This window comes from Prunus mume, linkage group LG7 (genome assembly GCF_029339155.1).
Source record: "Prunus mume cultivar Tortuosa linkage group LG7, ASM2933915v1, whole genome shotgun sequence".
NCBI classification, from domain to species: domain Eukaryota; kingdom Viridiplantae; phylum Streptophyta; class Magnoliopsida; order Rosales; family Rosaceae; genus Prunus; species Prunus mume.
In genome coordinates, this window is record NC_142704.1 from 5,201,468 (window position 1) to 5,214,665 (window position 13,198).

A 13,198-nucleotide genomic window follows, 5' to 3' on the forward strand; every position below is an offset into this window, starting at 1 on the left:
CAAGCATTATTCACGTGAATAGTGTCACCTTTGCATTTCCACCCACAAGGGCAAAGTCTAGGGCAAGTCTAAGGCAATTACTATTCATTGTACTTTATTTTCAATTTTTTATAGTTTAAACCATTAATTTTGATAATCTTTTGTAATTAAATTTTGGATAAGATTTTCACCTCTAAAATTGTGCCACGTCGATGTAGAACAAATGTCGATTTTATCGCTGAGTTAGAAAAGGACGTAGTGGAATTTGCAGATTTGTCGTCAGAGCTCCGATTAGGACGCAAAATACCATTCGGAAAGGAACGACGCCATTTAGTCAAACTCACAGCTTTGCCGTGATGTATGATGGATTTTGGCATTTTGAGGTCGTTTGGCCTTCCAAAATGGCATTTAAAGTTTCGTAGTTAATTTTCGTATTTTAGATTTTAATAAAAGTTATTCAAAGAAAATTCCTTTTAAAATTGTGCCATGTGTCAAATGTTAGATAACATTTTCAGATATTTTTAAAAAATTTTAATTTCAGATTTTAGATAAGATTTTCACCCTCTACAATTGTGCCACGTGTCAAATGTCGATAACATTTTCAGATATTTTTAAAAAATTTAATCTCAGATTTTTGATCGATTTTCACCCTCTACAAATGTGCTGTCAAATGTCAGATAACATTTTCAGATATTTTTTTAAAAATTTAATCTCAGATTTTTGATAAGATTTTCATCCTCTCAAATTGTGCCACGTGTCATCTCAATCTTCTAAATCCGTCTATAAACTATACCTGATTTTCAAACCCCTCACACCATCTCTTATCTATTCCTTCATTTCTCAGATTGTAGAAAACACATTCTACTCTCAATGTCAAACTTGTTGAGGGTGTTGGAGAGGCAACAGAAACAAAGGGAAGAAACAAGGCGTAGACGTCTGAAGAAGATCGGAAGCCGATGAAGAAGAGGAACTACTGCTTGCAGCAGCGGTGTGTATGATGGATCAATCAAGGCAAAACCGTCGTCCCTCGTGCCCCGAATGTGGACAGACATAGGAGTCTCGGGGTAAGAATCTCATGGAGGATTATTTTATCCCAAATCCGTTATATCCTGCTTCTAAGTTTCGAGAAAGATATAGAATGCAACCACATTTGTTCCAAAAAATCATGCATGATATTTGTAATTACGACACATACTTCATTCAAAAGCATGATGCTGTTGGAGCTGTAGGTCTTATCCGAGCAAAAACTGCTGCGGATGCTTGCTTATGGGGCATCTGCAGAGCAGGTGGATGAGATTGCAAGGATGGGAAAATCTTGTCCTAGAGTGCTTGGTGAGATTTTGTGATGCAGTGGAAAATTTGTACGAGAGTACCTTCGCAAACCAACGCCAAGAGACCTGCAACGGCTTCTACAAAAAGGCGAGGCCCGAGGTTTCCAGGGAATGATTGGAAGCATCGATTGTATGCACTGGCGGTGGAAGAAGCCCTCTTGGCAAGGGAGTACGGAATCGGAAGGGCCAAAAAGTATAATTTTGGAGGCCGTAGCTTCATTCGATTGTTGGGTTTGGCATGCCTTCTTCGGGGTTGCGGTTCTCGAATGACCTCAATGTCCTTGGTCAATCCCGGTGTTCGATGAGGTGCGAGGTCATTCCCAGTCACGTACCAAATCAACAATACCGTTTACTCAGTGCGCTACCTTTCCGACGGAATTTATCCTAGGTGGACGACATTCGTGAAAACAGTTCGAATCCCCAATCCGAGAAGGAAAGAAACTTTGCTTCCTTTCAAGAAGGTTACAGGAAAGACGTGGAGAGGTGTTTCGGTATCTTGCAAGCTCGTTGGGCAATTATTAGAGGTGCTGCTCGGATGCTAGATGAGGAGGTGCTGCGGAGTATTATGATGACTTGCATCATCCTTCACAACATGATTGTGGAGGATGAGTATGACTATGATGCTCAAGAGGTGTTTGAACCCGATCCAATGAACACATCGTTGACAAGAATATATGAAAGGCCGATTGGACCAAATGGACTACCACTGGAGCCGAACCAATACTTCGGGATGGTCAATTCAACAACCCCATGATTGATCGGTATCAAGAAATGCAATCTTCATATGTTCACGAGATACGTCAACGTGACTTGATCGAGCACTTGTGGGAGATGAAAGGCAATCACAATGGATGAAGTCAAGATTAGTGCTTTGTTTGAAATTATGCCTTGTTTTTAATTATGCTTCATTTTGTGTGTGGTTTTTTTTTTGGAATTAGGCTTTTTATTATTATGCTTTTATGTATGGTTTGTTTTGTGTGTTGTTTGCAATCAATGAAGGTTTTTTTGAATTAATATTTGTTTTGATGCTCAAATGTTTTTAATAAATAGTCATTTAATTTAATGCTTTTTTGATTGAATAAAAAGGGAACAATACAACAAATTCAAGGATAAGGGAACAATACAACAAATGAAAGGAAAATACAACAATACAACAACTTAAAGGATAATACAACAATACAACAACTTAAAGGATAATACAACAATACAACAACTTAAAGGATAATACAACAATACAACAATACAACATATGGCAAAGGTGTTTCAATTGCTTCCTAATGGTTTTCATCATTTAACCAATCCGTATTGCTAGGTCCGTCGTCATTGAAAAGTTTTTTCCTCATGACATCTCTTCTTCGTTGCTTCCAATAAGCCTTTGTTTCGGGAGACATATGGCTCGTATCCATAGCCATGATTTTAATCTCTCTATCCTCTATGTCTTTTTCTTGTGCCATTTGTTGTTGGAGAACAAATGCTTCCTCTCGTGCCTTGTCCATTTCATCTCTTTTCAAGTCTCTCTCCATTCTTAGTGAGGCGCTCTTAGCTATATGCTCCAATAATTGTACACAATCATTGGTCGAAGTGGCCCCTCTCTTGGCCTTTGCCGCCTTTCTCCCAATAGGTCTTGGCGGACGTGGCACAAATGGTGACTCCGTTTCCATTGGGGAGTCCAATGGAGAATCGGTTGATGTTGAATCGTGGAGTGGCGTCTCATTCATCACAACCGGCGGACCGGTGGGAATAATTTTGAATCTCGAACAATCCTTCACAATTTCCCAACATTGGAAATGCACGAAACTTTTTGCCTTGCCCCATGGCACCGAACCACATTTGTGCTTGTACCATCTATTAAAAATAAATAATTGGAAGTGCAAGAAACAAAAATTATTATGCAAGAAAATATAAACTATTTTGAAATGCAAAAATAAAATTGATTATGCAAGAAAATATAGACAAATTAAAGGTGCACCAAGAAAAAAGAAATTATGCAAGAAAAACAAATAGAATATGAAAAAAAAGTGACATTGAATTGATTAAAATGGCAATTATAAATATTTTACCTCATCGGTTAAATTTTGACCGCTTTGAATGTTCGCCTTTGCTTTTGTCAAGGCATTTCTCCATTTCCCTAACTCTTTATTAAGAAGTTTCCATCTACTAGACAACGCCATTTCGGTCCGAATAGAACCCGATCTTTGACAAAATTCTCCATGAATTTTGCTCCACATGTGATGAAACTTCATCTCATTACCCGTGATAGGGTCATGACTAATGTTCACCCAAGATTGACACAACGCAATATCTTCATTCGTTGACCACGAGCCTCCGACTTCAATAGAAGATGCCATTTGTTTTTTTTTATACAAATGGAAAGTAGTAGAAAGAGAGTAAAAAATATTTGAAGGAGAAGAGTTTGTATGGAGAATTGGTGTGGAAGTGAAAAATGTGAGTGGAGATGAACAAAAAAATTGGAAGGAGAAAAGTTTGTATGAAGAATTGGTGTGGAAAGTGAATAATGTGAGTAAAGAGTAAAAAATATGGGATGGAGAAGAAATTGTATGAAGATTTTAGTGTGGAAAGTAAATACAATGGTTAGGTATTTATAGAGAAAAAATACAGAATTTTTGGGTATTTTTTAAAAAAAAATTCAGATTTTTTTCGATTTTTTTCGATTTTTTTTGCAATTTTTTTAGCCAAAAACGAGGACCGTCGGATGTCCGAAAAATTCAATCGGAGAGTCCCGGCGCGCCACGTGGCACCCGCCGTTGAGTCGTCAGCGTCACGCGATTTCAAATTTTTACCGTTGGCGCGTGAATTACACGCGCCAACGGTAAAAATTTGAATTACCGTCGGCTGACGCCAACAAGCCAGGCAAGACTTGCCTTGGGCTTCCTCGCTCGTGGGACCCGCCACCAAATCGGGCCCGCCTGACTCAACTCGGCTGCGTCGGGCAGCCTTTCCCCCAAGAGCGCTGGAGATGCTCTTAGAATGCGGAAGAGCACTTAAAGCCTACGTGCTCATACCCAGCCACGTGTCCTCGAACCAGTTTGAAAGCTGCTTAAAAAAACTGAGAACCCAAAATAAAAAATTAAAAAATTAAAAAATTCAGAGCTATGAATGAGTATATGATTTCGTGCCCCAACACACACACTTTTTTTCTTCTTTTTTCACTCATTGATTTTTAAAGTTAAAAAAAGGTCATATTGTTTTTTCTACTTTTACTTTTGCTTTCAATTTGCCTTCAAACTACAGCAATTTTAAAAAATAAAAAATAAAAAAATTTAAATTTAAATTAATTTCTTAAATTGGTTAGTTTAGATAAAATCACCTTTCCAATACCGATTAATTTAATTCATCATTATACATTGGTTTATATATTAATACATATTTATTTATTTAAAAGCCTCTCAATTCCAATCTCTTTATTCACCTTTATTCTCACTTTTAAAGGGAAGATTATTAATAAGTTTTGCATAAAATATAGTAAAACTATAGAGAAAAATGTGTGGTACAAGAAAAAAAGAATCAAAGTCATAATCATTGACGACATTTTTATTCAAAAAAGCCAATATTCCCCATATTTCGAGAATATCAAGGTGTCACGTCCTTAACCAAGGTTGGGAAGTAACATCACAGATATTAGCATATCAAAAAGACTTGTGTGCCACATAACCCAAACAATTGTAATAAGAAAATAAAAATGATAATCTTAGGGCCCGTTTGATAACTATTTTAATTTTAGTTTTTATTTCTCATTTTTTGTGTTATAATACATAGGAAAATGAGAGTGGGAACAAAATCTTGAAAGTGAAAACAATTTGAAATATATTTTTGTTTTTAATTTTTGTTTTCACTTTTGTTATTTCTCCCTCTCATCCTCTCTTATCATCTTCCCTTTCAATCTCATCTCCATTCTAATTCTCACTTCCATTCTCCTACTTTTTTCTCTACTCTAGCACAAAAAATGAAAACTAAAAATGAAAAATGAAATGGTTATCAAATGGGTCCTTAATTTTCAATTATAGTGATCAATGAAGTTGAAATTTTTCTACAATTTTAATGGGATACGCAATCCTTTTAAGGGTCTCACTTACTAGACTACTTGGCTTTGTCTCCTTCATTATAATGTGACAACTTTGGTTCTATTTTTTTCACCTATAATCTTATCTTAGTTTTTTATAATTTTTTTGGCTTATTATTACAAAACATCCATAAGGTTTATGAAACTATCAGATTGCATCTTTAATATTTTTTTTTTTTTGTTACTTGTGGTCCTCAAGGTTAGTATGTGCGATCACAAATAGTTTTTGCCGTTAGGTTCCGTAAAAAACTCTGTTAGTTTGTTGACGTGATATATATATATATATATATATATCACAAAACATCCATGAGGTTCACACACCTATCACCAATGATCCTTACGAAAGTTTTTAATTTTTTAATTTAAAATTCATAAAATTTTAGTTTTATTTTTAAAATTATTTATAAATGAAAAAATCATTTATAGAAGGATTTTAATCTTGAGGACCATTTATGAACCCTAAACCCTTAATTTTTTCATTTTTAAATTTTTTATTTTTTAAAAACTCCATTAGTTTGTTGATGTGGCATATATATGGAGCTCACATCTACAATAATATAGTGTCACATGTATTTAAAATATAATATATATTTTAAAATAATTTAAAATTCATAAAATCTTAAAAAGAAAACCAAAATTTTATGAATTTTAAATATTAAAAAATTTAAAAATTTCGCATGGACCATTTGTGATAGGTGAGTGAACCTCGGGGATATTTTGTGATATATATATATATATGTGACGTCAACAAACTAATGAAGTTTTTGACATAATCTAACGGCATGAACCATTTGTGATTACACATACTAACGTTAAATACCACGAATGACAAAAAAAGAAAAAAAGATGCAATCTGATAGTTTCGTAAACCTTATGGACGTTTTGTGATAATAAGCCTAATTTTTTTTACACAACCGATATTGAGAAATGGGGGATTTGAATTATTAAAATAAGGATAAATAAATAAAAACCAGAAAAAATATAGTGGCAGGCTAGCAAATATGATTTTCTAATTATTATTTCCCTACCTGACAAGGTTTTCTTTTATTTTTTATAATTCTAATATTTTAAAATTGTATTAACATAATTCTTCATTTCTTCGGCCAATAGGCAATAGCCCTATGTAACAACTAAAAATGGATTATTTAAACAAACTCCACCTTGGGTGTGACACGTGGATAACATTTTAACGAGTAGCTACAAATAAAGGAGCTGGGTGGGTCCCACAGGAGGAGCACATGCAAAATGATACATGTGACAATAATGTACACGACAATCCAATCCAAATCAGCACAAATGGAACAATGAAGGACGGGTGCACTTTTTTTTTTTGGGTTAGCGATGTTATTAACACTTCTTAGTTTCTTTCTTGGCTAACATTACTGGCCTTTATTTTTTGTATTTTGAAAATATGATGACAATCCAGTCATATAATGTTGCTTCAATTTTGTATGGTTTAAATGTCAATCAATGTTACTTGGATATGTTTCATCAATCCTGTCAATCTAATACTATGCACATGAATTATGACATATAAATTTAAAATCTAGTTCTCAATCTAAGTCAATGCTTCGATCATAATATCGGGAATATCATAAATAGTAACCATATAATCTGACTAAATACTAACATTTGAACGCGAAAAATTAATCATTTTTCTTTATCTATATCTTCTATATATAAAGTAAAATGTAGATAATGGTAAAACATTCAAAAAAAAAAAAAAGTCTTTGGTCAATGCAAATATTAAGAATTGAAATTATTAATTAAATGAAGATAATATGATAAATTCACACTTTTTCATATTAAAACATTTTAAATGAAAAGAAAATTCAAATAATTGATTCTATTTTTATGAAACACAACTACCCATTATCTTTTTTAATTCTAAAATAAAATTTAAATTAAAAAAAAAAAGCCTGTGTAAATAAGCTAGTATATATAAAGCAAAAGATAGAGAATTGTGAAACATTCAAAATACCAGAAAATGCCTTTAGTTAATCTAAACATTAAGAATTAAAAGAGGATAATATAATAAATTCATATTTTTTCATATTAAAAATTTAAAATTAAAAGAAAAATAAGATAATGAATCCTATATTTATAGAACACAACTACCCATTATATTTTTTAATTATAAAATAATTTTTTTTTCAAAAAAGTCTCTCACAAGCGTGGAAGTGTGTACAGAGAAGCTAGTGTGTATTAATTGAACAAGTTTATAGTGTGAAAATTTGAATGTTTAGACTCGATTTGTTTATTATAAGCTTGTGAAAAGTAAATGCGAACCCTAATTTGGTCATTTTCATGTTAGAAAACTACCCCCATTTAAAAGGTCAAAGGTTTTGTGCTTGGTTTTGAGATCCAATTTGAACGTGGCACAGATTGTTAGGCAGAATTTGACCAATTGGGTTTCGGTTAACTGTCTTTGTTAATGAATTAACTCGAGTGCTTAAGTGCCCCTAATTATCTGTTAATACTCAAATTCATAGCAAATGCATGAGACCACAAGCCAAAAATTAAAGGGTCTTGTCCTATTTGGGGCACTCACACATGGCAGGCAGAGAGGAGGGGCTTTTTGATTTTTTCTTAAGTAACGCAGCAGCTTCTAACAAGTTTCCGGCAAACCGGACGGTTGTTGTGACTTGTGAAAGCGAAAAGAGGGACGCAGGGAAAACGGTTAAAGATAAAAGGTTCACGTGGTAAGGGTGGCCTCGTGGCCGTTAGATCTCCAGCCTGTTGTGTTGTTTGCATGAAAGTGACACCCAAATGGGGCATTATTTATGGTGGAATATCGGAAATAAATAAAATATGAGGGGGAAAAAAAATAGATGGACACGTGGCAGATGAAAGCTGATTCCTGTTACTTACAAAGTTTGATGATATTGTTAAGCATGGGTTTCCATACTCGGAAGCTTGCTTCTTTCATCTTGTGGGTTTGTTTGTGGGTGTTAGGACCACTCTCTCGAGCTTGCTTGTGGCTGTGGTTCACAAAAATTGGATGAAAAGAACAAGTGCTTTTGATTTTGGGTTGCTTTTGTTCACAGCACTTGAAAACATTTGATTACGCGATAGGAAGAGAGAAGTCGTGATGGAAACAATTCGGGGAAGTTGACTATTATGCTGCATTTTTTTTAAATTGCTTAAATGAATGAAAGGTCTCCCTTTATGACATTGCCAAGGACACTAGCTCTGTCCAAGTTTACATGAAGTAATTGATGCATACTACAAGTTTTGTGAGGAAAACAACAACCGAGTAATTGCATACGTAGACGACTGTTATTAGCACAACTCAAACACCTCTAAAACCATTAGTTTTCTTGAAATAGTTACGAAAGTTTGGAGAAAGAGTGAGACTATATAATATGTAGAGTATATATAAAGCTTTAATTGAAGGATTTCTTAAGTAAAGCTTATGACACATTGTAAGATTCACTAGTATTTCAATTATCCGAGCCAACTATAATTGAGGAAACTAAACCTAAACAGACGGGTCCGGGGTGGTCCGTGGTTTGTGACGTAACAAATTTAACAATGGCCTGGGATGCAAAGTTAAACAGGACAAATTATCCCACACGCACCATTTATGACACTGTTCATTCTGGTTTATGTGTACGAATGCTGACTGAAGGATAAGGTTGGGATTATTGTTGCACAGCACAAACATACGTCCACCAATCAGCTATTGCAAAAATTAATAATAGTTTTTATTATTTTGTAAAAGAGGAAAAATCATTATTAAAATGAGATTGGATTGTATTCGCAGAGGTACCAGAATCCCAGAGGAAGAAACTGTGCAGATTGAAATGGTGCGTAGGACAAATGGAACTGGAAGGACAGAGGCTTTTATTTATTTTTTCCCTGGACCATCAAGGCTTTTAACCTTTAAAGAAACTCTGAAACGCAACAGCACTCTTTTTCATGGCGCTCTCCCAGGCTAAAAAAACTGACCCCTTTTTGGCTTTGAAAATATCTCTGGTCCTTTTGTACCCAAAAAGAAAATATATACCTGTGATTCTGACAAAAAGTAACTCAATCTCGTCACCCCTCCTCCCCCAGCAACGACAAAAACTTGAATTTTTACACATCATTTTGAAACAACAATCCAAGCAAATGAACATTTGAGCATCTTCCCGCTTTTCCTACGATTTATCCAAGTACACCTTCTTATGTTTTTGCTACAAACTGTTCACATATGGAAGTTCTTGCATTACAAAATTGAGAATTGGTTGGTTCAATGGGCCATTTACTCATACAAGACAAAAACCTTTTTAGTGTGGGGGCCGGTGGGTAAGGAGCTTTTCAATTGGGCCAGTGGAAAAGTACCCAGAATTCTGATTGGCATGACCCGCTAATAACCAAATTTGGGAGAAAAACTTAGTTGGAAGGGGCATAGCAGTTATCGCCGTCCAATAATGATATGCCAAGTGGAAGTGTTATCACGCGTGTCATAGCGTTATTGACCTGGATTAACAAAATAGTGCTATCCCTTTCTCCAAATTTAGGGCAAGTATGGGGAAAAGCTTCTCAATAGTACCGCTTTCCATTTGATACTTTCCAACCATTTCAGTGACCAGAAAATTAAACAGGAGAGAAATCTAAGTCATATATTGAATGACGCAGGATAATGGTAGTAGTATAATCTGAAATGGTGTTCGAACTCAAGCTAAGTTTTCATATGTATTTACTCGGGATTCTTCAGCAAGTCACATGATGCAGAAGTTAAGGTCAAACAAGTCGCAGCTTTCTTACATGAGATATCCAATTCTTTGGTGTGCTTTAGTAATCAAGTTAAGGTAGAGACGTACCCAGCTAAGAATCTGGAATATGGACTACACTGGTAGTTGCTTGGTCTTCCTTTTTTGATGATTTCTTTCTCTTCCTCTCAGATTGGGGCTCTCTGGCTTTTAGATCATTGCTGAAGGACCTCAATAAGGCAGCCAGATGTTCATTTCTATGTGCTGAAACCATGTTTTTCCAAGAAGAATTAGTACATCCAGAGTTCAAACATACAAAAACGGAAGACAGAACAGAATAACTAGGTTCATGAGAGCTTGTGGCAAATTGGTATATCATTCAATTTCGTTGAAGTTGATATCCATTTAAACTCCAAGGGTTGAACACTCACCAGAAAGTATGACATCTTCCATGTTTGCAGTTTTACGACCAGCGTGTTGAGCAAATAATTCCAGGTCCTTTGCCAACTGTTCTGTTTTGCAAAATAGCAAGGCTTACATTAGTTTCAATTCAGCTTTTTCCTAGTGATGATTGGAACCCATTATTGACATTTTTCATACAGGATATTGTATCACTCTGGAGTCCAGACTTTCTTTCACTACAATTGTTAGGCTGAACAAATTTATGACATACAAATTTCTTAGGGGTGAGTTGTATGATGTCACAATTCTTTACTTCAGGAGCAATATTCTTAGTCTTGATGCTCAAATTAGACATGCAGAACGTGTTTCACAGATCAAAATATTCAAAATCATCCCACAATTATCTCTCAACAACCCTCTTACTAACAAATCTAACCGGAATTGTTTCGATCCACATTGACGAAAGTATACCCACTTCCTAATCAGACATTTCGTTTGTCTATCAAACTCTAAGAACCCAATTCTGAAACTACAATTTCTCACTTTCTAGTAAAAGAGGCATTTCATTTGGAATGTTTAAGCACAATAACCATACCATTCTGTTTCTGTCAGTTGAATGCACCAGTCGAATTGTATGATTATCGCAATTTGGAATTTATGACCCAAAAAGGAAATAGATTATCGCAATTTATCTTACATTTTTAATTGCATGGCAAATATCAAAGTTATAGACAAATACCAGTAAATTTGAAGGCCAAATCGGCAATGCAAGTCATCACGGGTCCCGATATTTCCATGTCGTTTCTCTTCGCTGTGCAGTGAAATGGCATTTGAGAAGTGAGAAGTGAGAACCAGAAACAAAACAAGACGATCCAGTTAATGAAACTACGAAGATTGAAGAATGTGGTACCTTCGGCTTCGGCGATAGAGATGGTGGAGACTCTGAATCGATCTCTCAAAAGCTCGCTCACCGAGTCTTCTTCTTCCCTCTCCATTTTCTTTTGCTCTGGAAAAAAAAACTAGGGTTCCAAACTAGTTATTTACTGATACAATTACGCGCGGGAAAATGGAGTTCAACGCATTGTTTTGTAAAGTGAAATCGTTCAAGTGGTGTTTGAAAACTCGGCCTAGGTTTCGACCAAAAAAAAAGAGAAGGAAAAATCGGCCTAGGCGGCCGCCTAGACGCTAGGCGGGTCGGGTCCTTTTTTTGGTTTTTATTTTCCTGACTTTTTCTTAAGGGCTTTTTCTGAATAGGCCCATTATAAAATGACAAAGGCTTTTTAATATTCACATCCTATAACAAAACAAATAAATTTAGAGTGTTGTTATTTCCACCCACCTGTCCTATTTTTTCACTCACGTTATCTTTGAACTTTTAAAGACAAATTTAACCTCATTCTAAAATGACTTAAAAGGACTTAAGGAAAAAGAAAGAGGAAAAAAAAAAAACGCAAACTTCTGCTCTCACGTAACCCTATCGTTTGACAGAAAGAGAAAAAACACAAGAAAGCTATGACTCATTGCTCATGATTCCTCTTATGACTTTTCAGTGCTCATAACTCCAATTCTCAAATAATTTTCTTCTCTTTTCTATTCATTCAATCAAATTGTTTATGAAGAAGAAGACAACAAGATACTGGATGTTGAAGAGAATGATTTTGGGGAAAAGATAAGGAAATCCTATTAGAATATAATTTCTAAGATCTTTACGATTACTTAAAGCATTGGGAGATGAGTATTTCTTAGACTATGATTTTTTTTTTCTTAAACAAATAAAAAATTTGAAAACTTGGGGATGAATAAGTTTCACAATGAACCAGAAAGTTTGGAAGGTCGGTAAAGAGGTTGCTAGGCATGTTTATAAATTGGGGAGCATGAGCCACGTTTTGGTTTCAAGGGCTAGTCATCTTTTGCCTGCTGACCAGCCATTGTCATCAAATTTCGTGATGTGAAGTAGTTTCTTTTAGGGAGTTTCACTAAAACACCCAAAATGGGGGTTGAAATTATAAAAAAACCAAGCACTATTTAAACATATAAACACACCAAAAACTCATCATTACACACACTCAAAACCCATTTATAAACACACCCAAAAAGTTGACTTTGAGGTTGATTTTGGGTGTGTTTATATGTTTAAATAGTACTTGGATTTTTTTTATAAATACATGTATAGGATTGGGTTTATTTATAAGTTTGTATTTCTTTTATCGTTTTACTGTTGTATTACTTACTATTGTTTGTTTTCAAATTTCAAATTTCGTGGAAAATAAGATATAGCGAAAATGAGAGAGATGTGTGGGCATCAAAGAGAGAGAATACATGAGCAGAGAGAATAAAGGAGAGAGGAAATGAGGTAATAATTAAAAGGGTATTTTAGGAATATTGGTGGGTGGAAAAATAAGATTGTGTTTTTTAAAATTTATACGGTGGGTGAGAAAATAGGACAGGTGGTGGAAATAGCAGCACTCTAAATTTAATATTCAAGTATAACAAACTGACTAACCGTTTGATATTATTGTGTTGTGAAAATAATCGCTGTCAGATTTGCTTTGAAAGAAAGGTAAACTTTTTATTAAAAGTGTTGTTGGTACTGATTCCCGCATAATCATTACACCTAACACCTCTTCGAAATTGATTCTCGCATAATCAGAAAATGAAAATACTTCATTAGCTGCTTTCACTTATAGCTTTCTCTCGCATCAATTTTT

At 34.8% G+C, this 13,198-nt stretch overlaps 2 protein-coding genes across 2 annotated transcripts; both read right to left on the bottom strand.

Annotated features, from left to right (window-relative positions):
• Positions 1-2,468: 2,468 nt before the first annotated feature.
• On the bottom strand, positions 2,469-3,992 carry LOC148915308 (uncharacterized). Its single transcript, XM_089055688.1, has 2 exons — positions 3,371-3,992; positions 2,469-3,155 (listed from the first exon to the last, which is right to left on the bottom strand). The coding sequence occupies exons 1-2, from the start codon at positions 3,373-3,375 to the stop codon at positions 2,585-2,587; spliced, it is 576 nt and encodes a 191-aa protein (XP_088911814.1). The 5' UTR covers positions 3,376-3,992; the 3' UTR covers positions 2,469-2,584.
• A 5,980-nt stretch (positions 3,993-9,972) lies between these two features.
• On the bottom strand, positions 9,973-11,660 carry LOC103338150 (Histone superfamily protein). Its single transcript, XM_008241341.3, has 4 exons — positions 11,401-11,660; positions 11,230-11,301; positions 10,520-10,600; positions 9,973-10,352 (listed from the first exon to the last, which is right to left on the bottom strand). The coding sequence occupies exons 1-4, from the start codon at positions 11,483-11,485 to the stop codon at positions 10,204-10,206; spliced, it is 387 nt and encodes a 128-aa protein (XP_008239563.1). The 5' UTR covers positions 11,486-11,660; the 3' UTR covers positions 9,973-10,203.
• Between the last annotated feature and the right edge of the window lie 1,538 nt (positions 11,661-13,198).

Coding starts and splice junctions, on each gene's coding strand:
- LOC103338150 (XM_008241341.3), bottom strand. CDS start 11,485: ATGGAGAGGGAAGAAGAAGACTCGGTGAGCGAGCTTTTGAGAGATCGA. Junction 11,302..11,400: donor CTCTATCGCCGAAGCCGAAG/GTACCACATTCT, acceptor TTCACTGCACAG/CGAAGAGAAACGACATGGAA. Junction 10,353..10,519: donor GGAAGATGTCATACTTTCTG/GTGAGTGTTCAA, acceptor ACATGGTTTCAG/CACATAGAAATGAACATCTG.